The sequence below is a fragment of the Leucoraja erinacea genome, chromosome 29 (genome assembly GCF_028641065.1).
Source record: "Leucoraja erinacea ecotype New England chromosome 29, Leri_hhj_1, whole genome shotgun sequence".
Classification (NCBI taxonomy): domain Eukaryota; kingdom Metazoa; phylum Chordata; class Chondrichthyes; order Rajiformes; family Rajidae; genus Leucoraja; species Leucoraja erinaceus.
In genome coordinates this window covers 1,172,560-1,198,621 of record NC_073405.1, presented here as the reverse complement: position 1 = coordinate 1,198,621, position 26,062 = coordinate 1,172,560, and the positions used below count along the sequence as shown (strand labels likewise).

Genomic DNA, 26,062 nt, shown 5'->3' with positions numbered 1-26,062 from the left:
CTAGGGGCAATTTACAGAGGCCAATTAAAGCTACAAACCCCACATGGTGAGGAACACGGAATGCTGATCAGTTGGGGGAGGGAGTTTGGGCGGAAACTGGATAACCTGGATGGAAGGAGACCGGCTGATGTGGATCTGAGGGACTGTGAGGGTTGGTAGGGGAGAGGAGGTGAGATAAACTCCATACAAACAGCGCCCGAGGTCAGGATCAGAACCTTGATGATCCGGTGGGAGATGGAGGCCAGCAAGCTGTTCGACCAGCTGTGATGCCAGGATTTGGTGTGGGCCACAGGATTTATGGACCAGTTGAGTCGGTTGATGTACAAGCTGAAACTATTTTCTGAGTTGCTCTAGTCCAGTAGGTATTAATGTGAAATGGAGCAGTATGTCAGCAGCGGGAGGTGTGTGAGAGAGGGTCTGAATTATGTTGGGAGAAAAAGAATTTTTTAAAACATGGCGGATGTGAGATAGAGGGTGGAATCAATGATCACGCCAAGGTTGCGGGCATTTTAGATGGGGATTAAGTCAGATTTAAAGTTTCTAGTATTTTAAAGGAAGTACTTTATAGTCCATCAGTGAATGCTATTACAGAGGTGGAGATGAATCACTCTCTTGAATTGTTACTGTCTTCATGATCTTCATAAGATCTTCATGTGATTGGAGCAAGATTAGGCCATTCAGCCCACCAAGTCTACTCCACCATTCAATCATGGCTGATCTATCTTTCCCTTTTAACCCCATTCTCCTGCCTACTCCCTATAACCCTGACACTTACTAATCAAGAATCTATCTATCTCTGCCTTAAAAATGTCAATTGACGGCCTCTACCACCCTCTAACTACAGAGATTCCTCATCTCCTTTCTAAAGGAACGTGTATTAATTCTGAGGCTATGACCTCTGGTCCTAGACTCTTCCACTAGTGGAAACATCCTCTCCACATCCACTCTATCCAGGCCTTTTACTGTTCGGCAAGTTTCAATGAGATCTCCCTCATCCTTCTATACTCCAGTGTATAGTGGCCCAGTGCAGTCAAACGCTCATCATATGTTAAACCCACGCAATCCTGGGATCATTCTCGTAAACCTCCTCTCCAGCACTAGCACATCCTTCCTCAATATGATACTCCAAGTGTGTTAAAGTAGTAGGAAGTTTCAGGATTTGGACATGTAATACGCTTTCAAATCAGCATGGTTGGACTACCTGGTGTGTCACTTGGAGGTTGCGAGAATCCCATGTGTTTACAACATTTGTTGAGTGGCGGAGGTTGCGGGTCTGGATTGAGAAGCTTTGGCGATTTGCAGTTCTTCGCTCTATGAAGAAGAGTCAATCGACTTGAAACATTCCATGTTCTCCATCCATGCTAGCCATGTCCCGCAAGTTGATACTCCAGCAGTCTGTGAAAGTAGTAGGAAGTTTCAGGATCTGGACAGATACGCTTTCAAATCAGCATGGGGACCCTGGTGAGTTACTGGAGGTTGCGAGAATCCCATGTGTTTACAACATTTGTTGAGTGGCGGAGGTTGCGTGTCTGGATTGAGAAGCTTTGGCGATTTGTTCTTCTCTGAAGAAGAGTCTCGACTTGAAACGCCCATGTTCTCCATAGATGCTGCCTGACTCGCTGAGTTACTTCAGCACTCTGTGAAACGTCACGCATCCATGTTCTCCAGAGATGCTGCCTGACCCGCTGAGTTACTCCATCACTGTGTCTATTTTGTTAATGAGATTGGATTTTTATCTTAACTGCCTTTTTAGACAGTGAGCTTCAGACTCCTTTTGAAAGATAGAAGATAAATACAAAATGCTGGAGTAATTCAGCGGGGCAGGCAGCATCTCTGGAGAGAAGAGAATGGGTGACGTTTCGGGTCGAGATTCTTCTTTGGGCGTTTCGACCCGAAACGTCACCCATTCTATCCGACCAGAGATGCTGCCTGTCCTGCTGAGTTACTCCAGCATTTTGTGTCTATCTTCGGTTTAAACCAGCATCTGCAGTTCCTTCCTAAAACATCATGGATGTAAATGACAATAAAGTATTCATTTATTTATTCATTCATTCATTCATTCATTCATATTGATATTGCATTATTCTTTCCTTAGTCTTGAACATTTGACTTTGCTAGTCTTTCCTGCTGTCATTCTTCATACCTTACTTCCTAACTCAGTTAGCTTTTTCAAAAATTCTGTCTTTTAAATGTCTACGATTTATTTTTTAATGCTTTCTATTTCTTTTCTTGTATATTTGTGTCTGTGTGTGTTTGTTTTACTGTCTTCCACATTCCCCTTCTTAAATTCCTTTTCAATTACTGTTCAAGTTTAACGGTCCATTTTGGATAAAAGGTCAACAATAAAATCTGTTCTCCTCAGACATTTTCTGCTGCTGAGAATTTCATTATGATCACTGCTCCTTCGAACTTTACCCTATTTTCCAATGTCCAAGTTGTTTACACATTCCTCTTTCTCTTTGCATGTTTGAAGTGTTGAAATGACCCATCACTTCATCTCCTAATGCCAAGGACCCCAAAACTGACACTTCTCACTCTTCAGCTTTCCCTTATCTTAAGCCTATCATACGGCCCGAAATAGCAAAATACTCATTTAAAAAATATGTTTTCCTCATGATTTCATATGTGGCAACACGGTGGTGCAGCAGTAGAGTTGCTGCCTTACAGCGCTTACAGCACTAGAGACCCGGGTTCGATCCTGGCTACGGCTGCTTGTCTGTACGGACTTTGTACGTTCTCCCCATGACCTGCATGGGTTTTCTCCGAGAACTTTGGTTTCTCCCACACTATAAAGACGTACAAGTTTGTAGGTTAATTGGATTTGGTAAAATTGTAAATTGTCCCTAGTGTGTGTAGGATAATGTTAGTGTGCGGGGTTTGTTGGTCGGTGTGGACTCAATGGGCCTGTTTCTGCACTGTATCTCTAAACAATGTTGCGGTTTTCCAGTGGGCGGCGCGACCGACGTCGCAGCGGCCTCTGCAGTCCGTCTGTCTTTTTTTTTTTCAATTTGTCCTGTTGAGGTTATAGTTTGTAGTGGGTTTTTAAATGTGTATGTGTGGGGTGCGGGGTGGTGGGTGGGGGAAACTTTTAAATCTCTTCCCTGTACGGGGACCCGACCTTTTCCCTGTAGGGTCTCCGTTGCCGTTGGGGCCTAGCACCGTGGAATGGCCTCCAGCCGGAACGACCTGGGGACTCAAGTCACAGAGCCGGCGGAGCTGCGGACCTACAATCATGGAGCTGGCCGGCTTCGGAGCGTGGAGACTCCGGTGGATGGTGACACCGGGAGCTCGCGAGTCCCCGGTGGAAGACTGCTTTACGGAGCACCAGCAATGGCAACTTCTCCTGCCCGAATTGCGGGGTTGAAAGTGACCTGGAGCGGGGCCTTACATCGCCCGGTGCGGCTTTAAATGGCTGCGGACTTGCTTGCGCCCGCCAGGGGCTTTGACTTCGACTTTGACATCTGGAGAAGAATGGAGAGCAGGGGAGAGACAAGACTTTGCCTTCCATCACAGTGAGGAGGAGATTCACTGTGATGGATGTTTGTGTAAATTGTGTTGGTGTGTGTCTTGGTTCTTTTCTTGTATGACTGCAGAAACCAAATTTTGTTTGAACTTTATGTGAGGTTCAAATGACAAATAAATGGTATTGTATTGTATTGTAAATTAAATTAAGCTAAACTAAACAATGAATATCAAATTACAGAAGAGCAAAATGACTGAAAGTGAAATTATTCCTTTTATTTATCTTATGTCTGGACTAAAACAGTTTGTTTTTTATGATAGTTTTTATGATGTGGGTCTGAGATTTGTTGGTTGAACTGTGTAGAATTGACAGGTTACCTTCACTGAAGGATGTTCTGGGTTTCTAAGGCACTATCACAATTTTCATAATCTCTTTTTCCATCACACATGTGGTATATTAACTTAAATTTCACAACCTATTGTGTGGAATATTAACATTTCATGAAAAATAAGAGTAACTAAATCAGTGCCATGTTCTTCAGTTACTAAGCAAAGGAACAGTCTGATACTCTGTGGGAAAATATATAAACAACGGCCCCTTGGAATGAAAATTATAAGAATCACAGATGCTGGAAATGTGAAATAAATGCAGAAAATGCTGGAAACACCCAGAAGATAAGGCAGCATTGGTGGAAAGAGAAATAAAATTATTGTTTTAGGTCTGAGACTCTTTGCTAGAACTAGGGAAAAGGGAAAATAGGTTAGTTTTCAGTCTAGAGAAGGTGAGAGAGGGAGAGATTTAGCAAAGGTAAGATCTCAGAAAGGATGACACTCATGGTTAATGTGGCAATCAGAAGTACATTAGGTTTCTTTGTTCCTGTTGCGTTGCTAATAGTTTCTGACGAGACATGCCCAGACATTTAGGCCCAAACATAGATGTATGACTCACCAGTTTGGATACAGACAGAAAGAAAGATAGTCAGTGGGGGCGCTGCGGGTTGGCTGCCCCGCCAGCAGCGTGTTCGTCATTTTTTTAGTGTGTCCAAATGTGTGTTTTAATGTGTCTTGGTGTGTCTTGTGTGGGAGGTGGTGAGTGGGGGGAGGGTTAAGGGGGGAACCGCTTCCAGTCGCCTCCTGCACGGAGAGGCAGCTTTTTCCATGTCGCCTCCCTCGCGGCCTAACACCATTGATTAGTGCGGTCTTTCCCGCAGTTGGGCCCAGAGTTTCAGCAGCGGGCGCAGCGTGGACTTTTCATCGCGGAGCGGGCGAGCCCTTGCCGGGGTCGCCAGTAATGGAGTGCTCTGATCGCTGGCCCGCGGACTGTTACAGCCTGAAGCCGTGGTCTGCGGTGCTTCTAGCCGCGGGCGCAGCATCCGGAACCTGGGACCCCTTGCCGGATCGCCGGAGAAGAGCTCCGCCCGCCGGCCGTGGCCGAAAACATCCTGAAGCCGCGGTCTGTGGAGCTTCTAGCTGCTGGCGCGGCGTGGACTTAACATCCGGAGTGGGATTCCTCGCTGGGGATCCCCGTAGAAGAGCTCCGACCACCGGCCTACAACATCCTGAAGCCGTGGTCTCCGGTGGGGAAGCGCCGATTCGGGACTTACCGTCCCGATGAGAGGGCCTGTACATCTGGCCGCCCGCAGCAGCGACTGCGGAGGTTTCGGCCCCGACCACGGGGGAACAATGGAGGAGGAGTGACTGTAATTTGTGCCTTCCACCACAGTGAAGAATGCTGTGAAATGTTGTGAAATTGTGTGAAATTTTATTGTGTATTGTGTGTTCTTTTTTGATTGTACCGCTGCTGGCAAATTCATTTCACTTTATTGTGTATGTGATGAATAAAAACTGATTGATTGAGTTATCTAAAGTTTGATATTCAACTTGGAATGGGTTGGTAGGCCTGAGAGAATCCCTAGTAAACATCTTCAGCAGAGGAAAGAAAATTGTGGGTTAAAAGAAAATTGGAATGTACAAGTATACTGCAAATGGTCGAACATTGCGAAGAAATGAATATATCAAAATAAATGTTCCAGTCTGGTGTAAAATCCAACTTAAACATACCTTTGCACATCTCTTGATCAAACAGGAAGAGCATTATTTAAATACCTATTAAATTAGTAAAGTAGCAAGGTGTCACTATTTGTAAGTGTTGGCAGCCCATTCTGAATGAGGTCATTGAAAACATAAAAAGAACAAGCTTTGCTTTTAGAGACTTACAATTACATTTTGTTCAGTTAATTTGGAAAATACTAGCACAGCTGTTTTCCTTCAATTTCAGGCTCATGTAAGCATTTGGTATATATTTAGAGGGGTTATAACATAAGTCGACAACATTTTACATTCAGATTCTGCAGTTTGAGATTTGTATATATTTGCCTCTTAAACAGAGACCTTGATGAACAATACAGCAGTGGGTTGTGTACAGCAGGGCAGCCTCTGGATCATTCTCTTCTTATGCTGAGTTAGCAGGTCTCAATCATGGTAACAACTAGAGCCCAGCCACACTATGTTCATAAGTTTTGGGAGCAGAATTAGGCCATTCGAATCATTTCATGCTTAATTGGATATCTCTAATTCAGAGGTACTCTTTAAGGCATCATTATATATTCTAGGTAGAATAATTTAATGAGTTCTGAAATAAATTTTTAGTAATTTGAATACATTTCCAAAATGTTCAAATGTATAGATTTTGGTGTGCTGAAATCTGATTTATCTATCAAAAATACAATTCTTTCTAAAGTTTCAGACTGCTAGAATTGAAACATGTTTAATCCAGGATTTAAAAATGTGAGTCCAGATATTGTGTGGTTGAGGTGCCAGCATAAACCGGGATAGCCCAAGATCCACACTGCTGTGATAGGAATGCCCGGTCTCCATATGAACGTATCTAAGGACATTGGAGGCTCTCCTCCTAATGAGAACATCTGGATTCTTTGGCTGTAGGTTACATCTGATATATCAAGATGCGGACCTAATTTCTACGCTATTTTTTGTGGACTCCCAATGAAACTGCTGTGGTTGTATTTTGAAAGGGGTTCATAGTGATCATTATTAAGAATTTCCTGAACATTCACGCATTTCAGAGTTCATTGAAAGCATGAAATAAACTGCATATGAATTGTCCTTTACAAATCCACAATGGGCACCATTGTGATCTTTTGCAATTTATGGAAAGGGTTCACCTAATTAACGCAATGTTCATTTTAGAACATTTAGTTGGAGCCAAGTGAGTTGTTAGGTATTGTTAGGTATTGTCACTGGTGTTGAAGGGAAACAGAAAAGGAGGTTTGAACAATCTAATCTGCTGATACCCACTGCAGGAGGCACGAGTTTTAATCATAGATTGATATGGAAACCTGGTTCTGCCTGCAAGTTGATCTGGAAAGCTGCTCAGGATTCACTCTGGATTGCACTCCAAATTCAAGTTCGGAGAGGAGCATACATCTTAGATACTTGGAGCAGCAGCATCAGTTGCTCATATTTTGATTTATACAAATACAGTAATATTAGGATGAAGAGGTGTATTTTGGGAAGATTCACAAAAATATCATAAAATTCGGCATAAAGAGATTAATTGAAATGGAATGGCAATGATTATTATTTTTTCTGACTTGTGCTGTAAATGCACCAACATTTATGTAAAAACATTAGGAAATTCATTTGTAAGAGCGGCACGGTGGCGCAACAGTAGAGTTGCAGTCTTACAGTGCTTACAGCGCCAGAGACCCAGGTTACGGGTGCTGTCTGTATGGAGTTTGTACGTTCTCCCCATGACCTGCCTGGGTTTTCTCAAAGAACTTCGGTTTCCTCCCACACTCCAAAGACGTACAGGTTAGTAGGTTAAGTGGCTTGGTATAAATGTTAAAAATTGTCGCTAGTGTTGGATAGTGTTAATGTGTGTTGATCGCTGGTCGGTGCGGACTCGGTGGGCGGAAGGGCCTGTTTCTGCGCTGTATCTCTAAACTAAATTAAAGTAAAGTATTCATTGTAATTTAATGATGTGTAAGAGAAGTTATGGAGCTTAAATCCAGAATCAGTCGAATAGAAACTTTAATCTAGACACCTGTCAGAATGATTTTCTATCAAACCTCTATTTTGCTTGGATATATCAACAGAAGATTTTCATGCTATAGTAATAGTACTGAAAGTTGAATCACACTTCCTTTAAGCACATTCATTGGCATTTTCTAATTACAATGTCATATATAAATGTTCCATTATCACCCTATAAAATGTGATCTTAATCTTAAAAACGTGGATTATTTTCCAGTGTATTTCTGCATTAGTACAGATGATAGAATTTATGCTCTGTCATCTCTTATGCTTCCTTTATAGTGCAGAGCGACAGGGTAGTTGTGGCGTAAACGAGCATGGTGAGGTTAGAGGCAAAGGTATTTGTACAGAAAATGCTTCAAGAAATCGTTCAACATCTCCTTTAATAAATATATAATTGTCATAGACTCACGGGAATCTGGCCCATTATTGCTCAAAGTGAATGGTACTGTGAACTTCTGTCTCAACAACGGGAACATGTGGAGGCCATGTGAAAAAGAGAATGCAGGTACATTGGCAATTCTAATTTAGGATTCTTCAGCAACCTCAGATATCACAGAACCTGAATGGAAGCAAGTCATCCTCGATGATGAGGGGCTGTCTAGTGGAGAAGGGATGAAACATACTTTTTGTATGTTGATTCCAAACTACTTTCACGAACTGGAAACACCAATGCATCCTTCACTTATATCTCTTTATGTTTAACTGTGGGATAATCAGGACGGGCTAGGTTATGATTATAATTAACTCCAGATGTGCATAATTTCAGTTAAATATTTCACACATGAAAAATAGGATGGAGACTGTCTGTGGAACTGTGCACCCGGAAGGAAAGTTAAGAATGTGCTCAAAAATAGATTCTCTTTATAGACTGGCTTCACTTAACTTATATTCTCTGCACATTTAATCTTCTGTTAGAAAACATGTAGCCTAGCCAATTTGACAAATTACATCAACTCAGCGCTTGCCAGCACCATTATTAACACAGTTAAAAAGTTAACTTGTCTTTTAGGAACAAGTTGAGTTTCTGCCCTTTGGCTGAAAATCCATGAAACTCATAAATCCATGGTGTGGAATCAGCTTTCTGATGTGATGTCATTTTACCTGGGTTTAAATTGCCACAAATTTCTCCGACTTGCTCCCAAATTGACACACCCTTGGATTTGACATTGTTCCCATTCCTTCTCCCCTGTCCAAGCAAACTGTGATAATCACTAGAAGATGACCCAAGTGTGATCTAATGAGAATGTTCTGCTTGTTTCATGTCGTTCATGAGCTATCATCACAATGCACTCATCGCAGTCTCGATATCCCACTCATGTGGAGGGTCAGTGATCCAGACTAAAACAACATTCAGTGTTTGTCTGACAGCTGGTTGAACATACATTCACTCTGAATGAGGAGCTCTTATTTGCCACAGCTGTGTGTGTAAAAATGAATCTATTAAAGGCTAGACATATCCTAAAGAGCACGACATCATCTCTTGGAAATCTAACAAACAAACTTGATTCATGTGTTCTGCAAAATTCCTGAAACAAAATGGATTCATTCATTACAGTTTCCATATGTAGAGGCCAAGGTTTTATAGACAATCTTGGGATAATGGCCCTGATCACCTGGGTGTACCTGATACTGAGACACAGAGAGGTGTGAGGTTCAGGCCTTTGTCTGGACCATCATGTCTTAACTGGGCTAATGGGCATCTTACTCAACCCTAATGTTCCTGGTAGAGGGAGGGGGACAAATATGGGTAACTTTCCAACTCATTTTCATCATCCAAAGAACTCAGCTTCTTTGGAAACATGTTTTTGTGGGCATGGGAGGAAATGGTAAAAAATGATTTGGGGAGTCAGTTCCCCTTCCCTTGTCGTCGTCGTCACGCCCCCCTTCCCCCCACTGAGCTCCAATAACCTGTCAATAGTAATGCCACAAATGAAAAATGAACAAAATACACAAGAGTGGCCAAAACTCATAAGATTGTTAGCCAAATAACACAGAGAGTTTACAGGACAAGAGGACAGATTGTAACTGAAGTGCCAAAATACATGGAATAAGAATCATGGAAAATAGGTACAGGATAAGGCTATTTGGTCCCTTCTGCCAGCACTGCAATTCAGTATGATCATGGATGATCATTCAAAATCAGTCCCCCGTTCCAGCTTTCTCCCCATATTCCTTGATTCCGTTAGCCCCAAAAGCTAAATCTAACTCTCTTGAATCCTGATCCTATATTTTTATTTAGTACTTATATAACTCTATATGATGCAAATAAACACTAACACATTATTTTAGCTCAAATGAAACACTGTTAAACATTTTAATTCCATTTTCCCATCTACCCGTGTCTATTTTCATTGCTTTAAATGTAATGCTATTTCTCAATTTATCTTCTCTTTTTTAGAAACTTACTTTGGTCATCTTTTTAGCAAATTAAAAAATCAGTTTTAATTGGTGGGTTTTTTCCGAGCCAATCACTCTAACATTTGTAACTGTTAGGAAATGGACTATGGGTACATTAAATGAACAACAAGCACAAACAAATGATCTTGTATGATCTTTCATTTAACGTTGTGCAATACTGTCAGCGATACAGTTAAAAAAATCTTAGCTTTTATAAATAGCATATGGCCCTATAAACCTTCTGGATATTTCAGTTTAAACTGTCTGCGTTCTTTGATGTGTTTAACCATGGTGGGAATGCACTTGTGTGGTTCTATTTTTAACTACCTATTTAAGGTCACAGAATAACCTTAACTTTTCCCTCCTCACATACATTTGGTGCTCCCCTAAGGATTGTCTTTGGTCACTCCTATTTCCTATCTCCACGTTGTCCTTCAGAAGCATTGCATTTGAGGACACAATGACAGGATCTACATGAAAGATGACGACACCAGCTTTGGCTCACAGCATCTTCATCTCTACTTTCTTTCTAAATTGTCAGTAATTTTCTTTCATTTAATATTAGCAAGACTGAAATCATATCTTTATCTCAGAAAACAGGTTCACAACTAATATCCATTACTAGTCCATAATCTCATAAAGATATCTTGACCACACCTTCGAACACTCAGTGTCCTACAAGGACTGCAAGCCAGTATCCCAATTTCTCTAGCTCAGTCATATTTGTTTTTGATGACACTTTCCACACCACTACCTCTGATACATCTTCCATTCTCCTTAACCATGGCTTCCTACTCTATCAGTCATAAATGATAGGAGCAGAATTAGGCCATTCGGCCCATCAAGTCTACTCCGCCGTTCAATCATGGCTTATCTATCTCTCCCTCTTAACCCCATTCTCTTGCCTTCTCCCCATAACCCCTGACACCCGTACTAATCAACTGTATCTGTTATTTTGCCAACTTCTCTGCTCTGTTCCACTCAGAGCATGGAATTATTCCAAATTTACACCCTATCAGTCTCCATATTCAATGATTCATCTTTCGTAATTTCCACAGATTCAATATAATGCTGCCACTAGAGACATTTTGGCAGTGTATTCTGCAGCTAGTACACCCTGCAGCCAAAGTACATTGATTGTGGAAGGAATGAGTGTTTAGGATGGTTGATGGGGTGCCAATCCAACAGAACGCTATGTCTGGGATGATGATAAGCTTCTTGCAAGTTATTTGAGTTGTTCTCATTCAGACAAGAGGAGAATATTTCAGCACACTCCTAACTTTGCCTTATAGATGATGGAAATTCTGATGAAGGATTGCAGATCTGAATTGTTGACTGTTCCTCTTTCCATAGATGCTGCCTGACCTGTTGAGATTTTCCTGCATTTTCTGTTTTTGTATCAGACACTTGTCACAGGATATGTAACTTTTGACCAGCACAGATGAGTTTCTAATCAATCCCAAGGTGTTGTTGGTAGGGGACTCAATAGTCATTATAGATAATCACACACTCTGGCATTTTGGTGGCATGAATGTTATTTGCTACTTATCTCCCTATGTCGGAATGTTATATAGATCTTGATGCATCTCAGTCTAGGTCTTAAATGGTTCTTGATTATGTAGAAAGGTAGACACAAAATGCTGGAGTAATTTAGCGGGACAGGCAGCTTCTCTTGTGAGAAGGAATGGGTGACGTTTCGGCTCGAGACCCTTCTTCTTGATTATGTAGGTTGCACCCCCAGAGAAAATTTCCAAAAATGTAATTTATTTTTAGTAACTCAGTATTGCATGTAATAATGAAAAAGGAAATGATTGAAAGTTTAACATTGAAAGTCAGTTTAGAATAATAGAATTCAACGAAAGCATTTGTGCAAATCTAAAGAAGTTGGGGGTTTATCATTACCTAACTTTATATATTACTACTGGGCAGTGCATATTAAGAACATAATGTACTGGCTGGATAGTTCCACTCAGCAGTTGGAGTGGATAAGAATGGAGAAAGAGGAGTGCTATCCGCACGATATAGGAACGATCCTGCTCTCACCGATAAAATTGAATAGTATAATATATAAGAAGAACCCAATTATTCACAATATAATAAGAATTTGGAAACAAATAAAAGTATCCTTGAAATTAAATAATTTATCAGTACTAACCCCACTATTGAACAACCCCGCATTCAAACCTTCTCTCATCGACAACACATATCAACAATGGGATAGACTGGGGATTAGGAAAGTAGGGGATATGTATGAAGTGGCCAAACTGTTATCATTTCAACAATTAAAATTAAAATTTAAATTGAAGGATAATCAATATTTTAAATATATACAGGTATGTGACTTTATGAAGAAATATACACATAGATTTCAAACTATGTCTTTAGATCCTTTAGAAGAAGCAATGAATATTAAGGCTGATTCACAAAAATTAATATCATACTTTTATAATAATATATTAAATAGAGAATCACCCTCAACAGAAGCATTAAGGGAAGATTGGGAACATGAGCTAATGATAAAGTTCTCGAAGGATAGATGGGAAAAGTATTTGATGAATACACATAACTGTTCTATTAATGCAAGACATAATTTAATTCAATTCAAATTATTACATAGACTATATTATTCAAAAACGAGGTTGAATAAATTTTATCCAAACGTCTCTCCCAGATCTCCCAGTAGTAATATATAAAGTTAGGTAATGATAAACCCCCAACTTCTTTAGATTTGCACAAATGCTTTCGTTGAATTCTATGTGTTCTGTAGTCCCATATAAAATTAGTGATAGTGGAATCTAATTTTTTGAAAAAATATTTTGGAATATATATTGGGATCGCTTGAAACAAATATATTAATTGTGGTAAGAAAGTCATTTTTATAGCGTTAATTCTACCTATCAATGAGAATAATAATGTTAGTGTGAGCGATATTTTGCTATGTGGATTATTACTGCCTCCTAGTGGTTTAGATTCTAGAATTGTATTTCTTTGAAAAAACTTCAGGTAACTAGCTTTTCTCCCCTTCACAAATATTGCTATATATTTCAGTTTCAAATAGTTTAATTTTCCCTTCCATCTCCAATTGTTGATATTTAAAATAGTGGCCATCTCGCCAAGTGTGGTCTGCACCATAGGATCTTTGGTCTGCACCCTATCACAGACTTGCCCTTATAAACACAAAGTGCTGGAGTAACTCAACAGGTCAGGCAGCATCCCTGGAGGGGAATGAATAAGCAAGGTTTCGGGTCAAGATCCTTCTGTAGACCACATTGCCTGTCCATATTCTCCAGAGATGCTGCCTGATCTAGTCCTGCACAGTGTGTGTGTGTGTGTGTGTGTGTGTGTGTGTTTTGGTATGGCATCATCTCCAGCTCCTTGTGTTTCCAGACATTCCCTTGCTTTCTCCACCTGCTTGCATTGTACAGTTTAAAATATGCATGCTATCTTACTTTTCAAGTTCTCTCTCTATGAATGCTGCCTGACCTGCGTGCATGCAGCCTGGTCTGCATTTATTTCGAAACTTCAACATCTACATATTTCGGCTCCTGGGCTCCAGCCTGCCTGGGGGGTTTCCTAGCTCACGAACTGGGGGTAGGCACAAAGTGCTGGAATAACACAGCGATTCAGGCAGCATCTCTGTAAAAAAAAGTTACATTTCGTGTTGGGACCCTTCTTCAGACTCAAGAGCAGAGGCTGGTTGGGAAACCACATTCCTAGGAGAGGGGAGGGGGAGGGGGGTGGTTGCGGAGAACAAAAGGACAAAGAGGAACCATCGTGAATCTAACGAGTACTTTTGTAACTTTGTCGCCTCCAGATGCATAAGTTCATAAGTGACAGGAGAAGAAGGGGTTGGACAGGCTAGATGCAGGAAGGCTGTTCCCGATGTTGGAGAAGTCCAGAACAAGGGGTCACAGTTTAAGGATAAGGGGGAAATCTTTTAGAACCGAGATGAGAAAAACATTTTTTCACACAGTGGTGAATCTCTGGAATTCTCTGCCACAGAAGGTAGTTGGGGCCAGTTCATTGGCTATATTTAAGAGGGAGTTAGATGTGGCCCTTGTGGCTAAAGGGATCGGGGGTATGGAGTGAAGGCAGGTACAGGATACTGAGTTGGATGATCAGCCATGATCATATTGAATGGCGGTGCAGGCTCGAAGGGCCGAATGGCCTACTCCTGCACCTATTTTCATAAAGAATTAGGCCATTCGGTCTATCAAGTCTACTCCGCCATTCAATCGTGACTGATCTATCTTCCCCTCTCAACCCCATTCTCCTGTCTTCGCCCCATAACCCCTGACACCCGTACTGCCGGTGGTGACTATTTGCATGCAAAAACAAAGAATTTCACTGTACCGAGGTACATGTGCCAATAGAGTAACATTGTATGGGGACATGCGCATTGACCAGGATGTCCTAGCATGGAAGGTACACAAAAAAGCTGGAGAAACTCAGCGGGTGCAGCAGCATCCATGGAGCGAAGGAAATAGGCAACGTTTCGGGCAGAAACCCTTCTTTAGACCTAGCATGGAACACCTCTTCCTGGGGTTGGGATGTCCTTATGCGAGATGACCAAGGTGTGGGATGTCCTGGGAGTAGGATGTCCTAGTGTAGGATGTCCTAGCATGCTCACCTTCTCTTGGGGGTGGGATGTCCAGGGGGGAATGACCAAGGTGTGGGATGACCAAGGTGTGGGTTGACCAGGGAGTGGAATGTCCAAGGTGTGGGATGACCAGGGGGTGGGGTGACCATGGGGCGAGATGACCATGGGGTGGGATGTCCAAGGGGTGGTGTGACCAAAGATCCTATAGCTATAGGATCTTTGGGTGTGACCAAGGTGTAAGATGACCAGGGGGTGGGGTGACCAAGGTATGGGATGACCAGGGGGGAATGTCCAAGGCAAAGATCTTTGGTCCAAGGCGTGGGGTGACCAGGGGGTGGGATGAACCTACCATGGGACACGTTCTCAGCCATGAGTGGCCGGCGGGGCCGTGCCGGGGCGGGGCGGGGCGGATGAACGGATCCGCCTGTGATGGCGGCGGCGGGGGGAGTGAGGCGCGCGCGGGCGGCGGTTGAGGCGGGGGCGGGGTCGGCGCGCGCGCGCGGCGGTGAGGCGGCGGGGGCGGGGTCTGGGCGCGCGCGGGCGGGCGCGGGGCGGGCGGGGTCTGGGGCGGGGGGCGGGGTCTGGGCGCGCGGGGGGGGCGGTTGGGAGGGGGGGCGGGGTCTGGGCGCGCGGGGGCGGCGGTTGAGGAGGGGGCGGGGTCTGGGCGCGCGCGGGCGGCGGTTGAGGAGGGGGCGGGGTCTGGGCGCGCGCGGGCGGCGGTTGAGGCGGGGGCGGGGTCTGGGCGCGCGCGGGCGGCGGTGGCCGTTATGGCGGTTGAGGCGGGGGGAGTGAGGCACGGGAGCGGGAGCGGGAGCGCGCGGGCTCGGGCGGCCGTGGCCGTTCTCCTTCTTCTCCTTCTCCTGTGCTGTGTGGGCGCGAGCACCGCGGCCGAGTCCTCCCGCACCGGGCAGTTCGACGTCCGGCCCGGCGGCCTGGTGCACTCGCACAGCGAGACTCTGGTGAGCGGGGGTGGTTGATGGCCGGGCGGGGTGGATGAGGTGGCCTAGCGGTGGCGGTCAGTCGCTGGAAACGGACCGACAGCCTGGAGCGGGCCCGGCCGCGGTCTAGGCCTCGGCCTGTCGTTGTGAGCCCACCGACAGCGGGGTGGGTTCGGCGGGCCGGGGCGGAGAGACGCCGCCACCGCCACGTCAGCCTGCTCGGGCCTCGGTGTCCGTGTAGCGACCGTGAAGGGGACGCGGCCCCGGCCCGCGGGGCAGCCGGTGTCGGTCGGTAAAGAAGCGGCGTCTCCCTCACGGCGTGGGCAAACCTACAGAGGGGAGGCTCAGGCATCAGTGCCGCTGGTGCCGCTACACCATGTAGTCACACAGTGTGGAAACATGTCCTTCAACCCAACTTGCCCACACTAAGCAACCTGTCCCAGCTGCACTAGTCACCCCTACCCGCGTTTGGTCCCTATCCCTCCAAACCTGTCCTATTCATCATATGTACCTGGTCAAATGTTTCTTAAACGTTGCGAAAGTCATTGCCTCAACTACCTCCTCTGGGAACTCGTTCCATACACCCACCTGTATGCTAAACGTTACCCCTCGGGTTCCTATTAATCGCCTTAAACCTCTGCCCTCTGGTTCTCGATTCTCCTTCTCGAGGCAGCGTTTCGGGTCGCGACACTTCTGCAAACTCTTATCTGAAGCATGGAGATATAAGGGACTGTAGATTGAAGATTGTAGATTTGTTGAAGATCCAGCCATTCAATTTACACAAGACTAGATTGTGTGTAAATTGAATGAAAATTGTAAACCTGTAATCACAGATTACATCGTACTTTGTTTTAAAACATTGACTCTCTATTTCCATTTAGGGTGATCACTCATGCATGTTTACATATGCATCTCAAGGTGGAACCAATGAGGTTAGTTAATTATGCCTATTTTACAGTTAAATTTATGTTGGGGGCAGGCTCCTTTGAACGATTTAGAAATCATTGTCACAATGAGATCATTAAGCAGTGCAAGTATTGAACCCAAAGTATTTTTGTTATTGTTCTGTTTTATAATTGGCTAAAGTTTAGTTTTAATTTAGTTTATTATTGTCACGTGAACTGTGAAAAGCTTTTGTTGCGTACAGTCCCGTTAAAGAAAAGACTATTAAGACATGATTGCAATCAAGCTGTACCATGTGTACTGTTTATTGATAAAGTTACAATATTCAGTGCAAGATAAAGTCCAACTAAAAGTAGATGGGAGTTCACTCGCACCATGGCACTCTAGCTGGTGCGGATATTTCAGTTGCCTTATAACAACTGGGTAGAAACTGTCCCTGAAGTTAATTTTTGTACCTGTACTATACATTTTTGAACCTCTGCCAACTGGCCTTCAATTGTTGGTATTCTTCAGTAGCGAATGGGGTCATATTTATGCTGGACCACTTGATCGCCATTGTTTTGCTGTCATTGTGATGTCAAAATGTCTTTGCCCACTTATACCCTAAAAAAAACACTTGACCATGCTCATGGTTGGTGGCGGAGGGGGCCGCAGTGGTTATGATAGTGGTCTAGTCACTTGATTGTCATCAGGAATGAAAGCCCAGATATGCTAATAAATGTGATCATATTGCATGCTTTAAAAATAGCATATCAGGCTTATATTTGGTCAATAAGTTCCAACTTTATTGGTGTTCTGATTGCCTTCCACTGTTGCACTCTATTTAAGTCATGGTATTTTAACTGTACGCTATTCTCGTTGGAATTCCTAGGTATATGTGCAATATTATATATCAGTTTTTCCACATAAATCAGTTAGTTCACTTATTTGTTATAATCAGCTTATCAGTCATGACTGCTGCTTTCACTTTGTAAATAAATTAAAAGCGTGCACTATTTGGAAGCTTCACGTATTTGCTTTACATGGGGGAAATTTAAGAATTATGTGGATTAATATTCCTGTAACAGTTTGATTTTTTTTTTTTGCCTTTTCATTTGTTTTTAAACAACTGTTAGACAACAGCTTTAGGTTTTCTAGCCTTGTCCTTGCAGTGATTCCGGTAATTTAACTAATAGTGGCATTGAAATAATGAAGATTCAGCTATACATGATTTTCTCATTACAGAGATGGCACATGAGTGTAGGTATCAGCGAGGACAACAAGCTATTCTCTTGCTCCATCTGGCGGTGAGTAAATAAGAAATAAGGATTTTATGATACCACTTTGAATACAAGACCATTTAGAGTTTAATCACTTCTCATACCCTTACACAAATAATTCAAGAAATATACCGTAGCAACATAGTATAGCATCTAGGTTAGACATATAGAAGGATCTGGGCCAAATGCAGGACAAGCGCAGATGAGGCAACTTGGTCGGCCGTAGATGGGACAAAGGTACTGTTTCCGTGCTGTATGTCTCTAAGAATAGAACTAACAGCAAATTTAAGTTTTTGTCACTTTTCGGTCGCATCAAATAATGAATTAAGGAAGGAGCTTTATATCACTTAGCTTTCCCAGAAGGTGAAAAAACTTAATTTGCCTTTTTACCGTATATTTGTTTAGAAGGTTACTGGTGAACGTAATAATGCTTGTATGGATTTATCAAAACCGGTAAATAGCATTGTGTATGTTTTTAATAACTGATCTGGAGCATTGATGTGTACCAAATATTTTTAATGTGCATCATATAAGCCTGCACAAAAGTATGAACAACTTTGATGTTGGGTGGGGAAACGATGAAGTCTGTATATTTTGATGATATATTGAAACTGAATGACTGGAGAGGAATGATCCAGCAGTAAATTTTCCTGTCTTTTCTGAATTAAGAATTGACATCCTCTCGAATTGCTTGTGTAGTTATTTGGAACACTGGTGACTAGTTGCTTTTATGTGGCATAACATTCCCATGATTCAATCTGCATTTGGCATGTTATAAATTCATAATGTTTATTTATTTACCAATGCGAGTGGTTATTTCACACAATACAATTTCATTAAAATGTTAATGACTGCATATAGTACCCAACCGTAGGTTTGTACATTTCAATGGTATAACAATCTTGTATTTGGTTAAATGCCTCTTCTATTAGGTAAGGGAAAATGCAGGGGCATTCTTCATTGGATAGATAGGATGGGAAAAACTATTTTCGAGGAGAAAATGATTTCTAAGAAGAAAAGTAAAAGGTATTTTCCAAAATAAGTTTGCTTCATTTTTTTTCTTTCCAGACCTCAGGGGAAATCCTACCTGTTTTTTACTCAGTTTAAAGCAGAAATCACTAATGCCAAAATTGAATTTGCAAACGGGTTTGTAAGTATATATTTTTTTCTTTAGTTCTTTTGCAAAATAGAATATAAACCAAATAATCTGAATAAACAGCCAAGATGCAGCAGATTTTAAAAAGTTCCTAGTTTTAATTGCTGTAATGTTAACCTTTACATTAGTGCTGGATAGGGTAATGAGGGTACTAAATTGTCAGAATAAGTTTCAGATCAGATTACCTCCAGGAGGCAGTCTGTTGGTTATCATATTGTACTCTTTATTTAAAAACTTGCTCCTCTTGTGAACAGATCAAATTGAAACCATCTATTTTAAAATTAAGCTTCTGTATATAAAATATAAAAATTCAAAAGGTTTTGATGCTCATAAGCTTTACTTGTAATATTGCTTTTGTTTGCTAATAATATGGAATTTGAATTTCATTCAAATATTCAGAAATCTCAGATTCATATCTAACCAAAGAACAGTTATTTTTGATAATCTCAGAACACATCTGTTGCAACTGGCTAATTTTCACAAATTGTTAGATTGCATTTTTTTTGCAATAAAAATATATCGGCTCCAAAATTCAGTGTGGGTTTTATCAAAGCTGTTAGAGTGATCGTTCAGTCCGTGTAGAGCATCGGTTTATAGTTATTTACATTTTTATATCTCGGTGAATGATACATATGATATTGGTGAGTGCTCACTTGGAGTGTTTTATTCCGTTTTGGTCACCCTGCTATGCGAAAGGTTCCATTAACCTGGAATGAGTGCAGAGAAGATTTATGAGGATGTTGTCAGGACCCGAGGGCTCAGGCTATAGGGTGAGCCTGCAGGACATTATTCCTTGGAGAGTAGGAGGCTGAGGGATGATCCTTGGGGTATATAAAATCACGCGAGGGAATAGATAGGGTGAATATATAGATTTCTCCCCCCCCCCCCCACGATATGGGAATAAAACACTATAGGGCATGGGTTCAAAGTAATTGGGGAATGATTTAATAGGAACCTGAGGGTCAACCTGGAGGGTGGTGGGTATATGGAATGAGTTGCCAGATGAAGTGGTGAGACAGGTATAATAACAAAAATTAAAAAAAACATTTGGATATGTATGTGAATTGGAAAGGCTTAGAGGATATGGTTCTGGCACAGGTAAATGGGACCAGCTTTATGTGGGGTCTCTTCGTCGTATAGATGCATTGGGTCAAAGTACCTGTTTCCGTGCTGTGTGACTATGACATAAAATTCTCCAGTTTGTTTCATAGTTAACCTGTTAGCTGGTAGGCATCAGTTTATTTTGTTATCCCCCGATCGGAATGAATTTCCACTCCCTTACTAATGAGTGCAGAAGTTGAGATTCCATCCATACCTGTAATATAACTCGTAGCTCAAGTATTAAATAGACATATTTTGGGAGCTGGTTGTAATGCTGAAATCAGCTAATATTGTTCCAGGGCAATATTGCCTATGGGCAGATTTTAAATTGAGTTTAGGTTGGCACTGCTTAAAGGAAGTCAACACTTAAATCTTATTGAAGATAAGATTATTGGGGATCTTATTGAAACATATAAGATTATTATCGGTTTGGACACGCTAGAGGCAGGAAACATGTTCCCGATGTTGGGGGAGTCCAGAACCAGGGCCCCAGTTTAAGAATAAGGGGTTAGAACGGAGACGAGGAATCACTTTTTCTCACAGAGTTGTGAGTCTGTGGAATTCTCTGCCTCGGTGGTGGAGGCCGGTTCTCTAGAGAGAGGTAGATAGGGCTCTTAAAGATAGCGGTCAGGGGATATGGGAAGAAGGCAGGAACGGGGTACTGATTGGGGATGATCAGCCATGATCACATTGAATGGCGGTGCTGGCTCGAAGAGCCGAATCGCCTACTCCTGCACCTATTGTCTATAAATCATATGTAGGAAGGAACTGCAGATGTCCCAAGGTCATCATCCATTTTTTAAAATTATGCTCGGTAATTCACCTTGATTCATAGCAATAGACATATACAGTTTGACCTAGCAAGGAATTATGTTGATGACTGACAGTATTTTGACAGTGTCTATGTTAATATTCTTGCAATTCACCAATTTAATGCCATATAAATCTATCATCATTCAATTGTATAATAGAGTACAGAGTACATCACCATTTTGTCAAGATTCGTGTGTCATCTGGTGTTTACTTAGAGGTACAATTTAAGAAAATGACATTAAAATGTAAAAGGAACTATTTTTTCATCAATTCTCTTTATTTTCCTGAAAATATTGTTCGTTAGAATTTTGTCCCAAGTTTCTGGATAGTTCATGATTGATCTAGGCGAATATAAAGGGTGTGGCAGCAGAGCCCTCTTTGCTGGTGCCAGCTTATTTTTACGAAAGAGTAAATGTCTGTCCATGCTCAGTTAAATGTGGATTCCTCAAGCTGCTGTTAGAGAATACTTTATGGATTGGAATTTTACCCATTGGTTCTACACGATAGCCAGCTGAAATTGTTTAGGAGGGAACTGCAGATGCAGGTTTATACAGGATAAAACAAAAAGATTGAGTAACTCGGCATCTCGAGAAAACAAATAGGTGACTTTTTGGGTGGAGACACTTCTTCAGACTGACTGTAAATGTTTGTTGTGGTGTAGGCAGGATTTTGTTTTTAATGGCAGAGTTAGCTGCTTTAATCCTTGGGTTTATTTATACAGGTATGATGTTCTCTTTGGAAATAATTATTGCAGACTTACAAATATTTGTTTTTCCTTACTTTTGGTCCTATCCTTTTTCTCAATTTTAATTTTTGTTGCTTAATTTAAATATAACAATCAAATATGCAAGTAATGGACCAGAGCCCTAGGTTAAAAAAATGTAGTTATCGGGATGCAAGACGTAGAATCTTTATCTCTTCCCTGTCATTTAATTTCTTAATTCAACATTGTTTTAAAGTGGGGATTCAGAATCATCTTTGTCAGCATCTCCTTCCTTTAAGATGCATCTTAAGACTTCTGACCAAGCTTTTGGTCGTCTGCACTAAAATCTCCTTAACTGGCTGGGTCAGATTCTTTGACAGAAGCATTTGTGAAGCACCCTGGAATGTTTTGCTGCATTAAGTGCACTAAATGAATTGAATTTATTGTCAATGTCTTCTTGCGTGGCAAGAATAATTTGCCTAATCGATTAAAGGCACCACAGGCGTATCATGTGATATTGAAATGATACATTAAGCACTTCAATATTGCTACTGATGTGCTAAATCAGCACTGTTGTGTGCATTCATGTTTTGTTAATGCATTTTAGATATCTTAAGTAAAATCTCAAAATTGATTTTCATAACCAGAGTTTTAACCGGCTAAATTATGGTAATTGCAATTATATTTTTTGCTGCTGAACTTTCTTGTGAGCCGGGTGGTAAAGCAATATTGGTGTTCAAGTATGAAAGTGGAATTTCCCCAGAAATACCAGCCTGTTACTTAAATAGCCATACAGCCATACCAGTTCTTGTGGGATATTTATAGAATTATCAAAATATATATTTTTAAACTAATTCTGTTAGAATATGTTATAGGAGGTGAAATTGTTTTTACAACTTTGTGTGATAAATCAGATGTCATTAATATGGCTTATTAGGCAGTGCCAAATACAGAAAAACAAAGGCATCTTGCAACATCTGAACAGCGAGCATTCCATAGCAGTTGGATAATTCCTTCTCAGCCTTTTTAACGCATTGCCTTAATGTCATCTCATGGTTTCCAAGTGTGCTCAGCTTGCAAGTGGCAAAATAATTGTCTTGCATATTCTCTGACCTTGTATATGCCCTTTATCTAAAACTGAATTGGACAGCTCAGCATGCTGCCTGGACCTCTTCACCAAGTCCTTCCCCTGTCCCAGCTGCCCTTTCTCTGATGCATTGGTTGGATAACCTGGGTCTCCTGATTCCAAAATTAGGCACCCAGGTTATCTGAAGCCTTGGGTGCTGTACTGACGAGGCCTTGCCTTGGAAATGCGAGGCAACTTTTGACAGGAGGATTCGGGTGGACCCTTAGCCTTGCCAATCTGAGGCTTTAAGTAAATTACTCCTTAGTTTGGGTTAATTGCAAAAGGAATCAAAGGAAAATTGACAGGCACCAGAATTAAAGGTGGAATGGGACTAATACTTTCAAACATTTTATTTAAAAAATAGTTTGTCAGGTATTTGTACATTTCTTATGGATCTGAAATTTCAATTTACAAAACGGTTTCATGATGTTTACAGAATGTCTGAAGGTGGTGAATGATCAAAGAATCTCCCTGACATTCTGGCTGCCTACAGAGGGGGAGAAAAGTATGGGGAAGAGAAATATGACATTCTCACTGGTCTCCTAGAGCTGCTTGATGAAAGGTGTTGGAGCCATGTCATGAATTTAATAGCAGGAGAGGCAGGGAATCATGAGGCTGGTATTTCTAGAACGTGTCCTTACTTTTTTTAATTAGAAGAAGGAGAATACTTCTGAAGAAGAAGCAAACCATTCTTTCCCATTTTTATCCTTTGAGTTTTCTTCTCAGGTTAAAATAAAGTTGACAATTGACATAGTTGACAATTGCCATTGAATTTCAGACTAGAAACTAGGATGCCATAGAATTTACTTGCATTTCCTTACAAGGATAATGTCATAAAAGTTTGGGACGATTTTCATGTTTAATGTTTTTTTTAAAACATATTTATGGATGTACACATGCAATTATTGATAGCTATTTGCTAAATGTTATAAATGAATATGTATTGATAGATTTTTGTATGAAATAGTGTTTTTTTATCATTGATAAATGTACAATGTATTTGATGTTTAATGGAGGAATTATTTGATTTGAGCGGTGCCTTTTTCTGTTGGGTGGAACAACTACTTCGATTTGCTAATGTTCCACTTTTCTCTCTCTTTTCCAGTCTCAAGGAGCAGTTGGCGGCGGCAGTGACGTTCCCCTGAAAGAAAACGAATATGTAATTCATGAGAATACTGGTTAGTATAATGCACTAAACACGATAAGCTTTTTCTTTTTACTTTAATACTTGATTATACATCAATGTCATTGTCTTGATTATATTTGAGAATTGCAAATAGTCACAAGTTGGAAGTCAATGGAGAAAAAACTGAAATATATATTTTAAAGGCTAACAAATATACTTGGAAACATGCTCAATTATATTTCAGTAATAAACCTTGATTAATCTAAAGAATGACTTTCCTCATATTTTCAAATCTGACTAAATGTTCACTTGCATGATTTATAAAGTTCAAATTGGTTATGTTACTGCTTTGCTATCAAACTGTGTGGAGTTTGCAGCCTACAAACAACAACCATAATGTGATTCATAACATTTTGACCCTAGTTCCTGGTCTTTCCTCAACTTGGAGTTTTGTTTTGACTTGAAAATCTCATCAATTGATTTTGACATTGTTAAAAGTACAATTCCAGACTCAATTGCTGCAGATTTCCATTGCAACTTCATGTTTTTCCTCGTTAAATAATTTGTACGTTACCTTATTGCATGACTCATTTCTGTGCAAATGATTTGCATTTAACATTTAGATAACATGATCGCTAATACTCTGAACTGGGTGGTGGTGATTAGTTTGGCATTAATTCTTGCTCCACCAGTAAAGTTTACTTTTCTTGTTGCAGTGACGCACAAGGATGGATTGTTCAAATCAGAGCTGTCCAAACTTATTATAGTTGCCCGCTCAAGACATGATGAACTGTGATTGGAAGACCTTTTTTTTGGTATCTGTTTGAAACAAAAGGGTTTTTTTAATTATAGATTCATTATCTTCATTCAATTATTGGGAATATTTTCATCCCCCTCCTTCGTTTGGGTTTCATTTTGATGACAGAGCAGATTGTGTCTACTGCTAATTGCTGCTCAATTAACCATCTTAAACAAAACCCCTTTGCAATCACACGTGAGCCTTTACGAAAGACATATATTCTTCTAGTTAGTCTCCTACACATTTTAAGGTCAAGATACTGGTTGGAACAAGATGCTTCATTTAACAACGAGACTGGAAAGAGGTAACACAGCACACGTGGAAGATCAGTTGTGGCCCAACTGCATGTAAAAAGGAACCATCGTTATATCCCATAAATCTGATTACATGTCAGAATTATAAACTGAGCATTAAAGTGCCTCTTTACAACACTGACTTGTATGTGTTAACAGAGGTACATTTGAGTAGTTCATGTACACTGGGTGCTCTTTTCAACCAAAAATATGAAACGTGTCTGCAACTATCAGAATGAACTTTGGAATCCTTTTTTAAAAAAAAATTGTGTTCAAATAATTGTTTAGTAAACTTTGGTGTTAATTTATAGAGCTTCTCTCTACAGAGCTATAGTTGAAGTACAAATTGATTTTTACCCTTTTCTGGATTTCCTCCATATCATTTTATAATACGCACTGATTAATTTGGGACCATATGATGCTTTTATACTTTGCCATCAACTACAAATAGTGTGATACAAGCTTCATGTATCGTTTACAGTGAATTTGCTTTTGTTTTACATCTCTGCCACATGGGGAAATAAATTACTAATTTCAGCTCATTTGTATTTTGCGTGCCGACTTGAATTTTATTTATGTCACACGTCTTGGCAAAGGTGTTTACAACATAGTACATAGAGTATTGAAATGGAAAATTATGAGGTTCTTGCAAAAATTCAGAGCAGCAGAGAAAATATTTAAAGTGGTGATCAAGGAGAATTGAATAAGAAATATATCTAAGATGGATGGGTGTTTATGATGGGTAGAGGTGGGAGTAAAATAGGAAATACAATAAATGTAAAATATAGGACAAAAACATGGCCATGATAAAGTGCAGCTGCTCGTAATAAACTTAGGGATAAAATTACAAAAGCATTATCACTTGCAAAAATTATTTGGAATGGAGCCTGAGGATTCTTCAAGTAGCTCTTGTCAAATTTATTAGTAGAGGGAAAACAAGCCATTGAATAAATAGGCAAGGATAAATAGCAGAATAGATGACACAAAAGTCCATAAGTTATGGGAGCAGTTTTAGGCCATTCGGCCCATCAAGTTTACTCCGCCATTCAATCATGGCTGATCTGTCTTTCACTTTCAACCCCATTCTCCTGCCTTCTCCGCATGACACCTGACAATTTGTCAAAATCTAAAAATCTAAAAATATCCATTGACGGTCTCCACAGCCTTCTTTCGACCTCCCACTTTCCTAACCTACACACTGGGGGTTATTTACAGATGCCATTTAACCTACAACCCTGCATGCCTTTGGAATGTGGGAGGGAACAGAAAACAATTGTAGCTGAAAATAGTTCACAAGCGTCATTGCTGGGAGTACTTGCTTGCTCATTAC

General features: G+C 40.9%; 1 protein-coding gene across 1 annotated transcript; it reads left to right on the top strand.

Annotated features, from left to right (window-relative positions):
* The first annotated feature begins 15,252 nt into the window (after nt 1–15,252).
* mydgf (myeloid-derived growth factor) lies at nt 15,253–25,274 on the top strand. Its single transcript, XM_055658306.1, has 6 exons — nt 15,253–15,474; nt 16,335–16,385; nt 17,581–17,642; nt 18,684–18,765; nt 23,620–23,692; nt 24,357–25,274. Exons 1-6 carry the CDS (start codon nt 15,283–15,285, stop codon nt 24,434–24,436), a joined length of 540 nt encoding a protein of 179 aa, XP_055514281.1. The 5' UTR covers nt 15,253–15,282; the 3' UTR covers nt 24,437–25,274.
* Nucleotides 25,275–26,062: the final 788 nt, after the last annotated feature.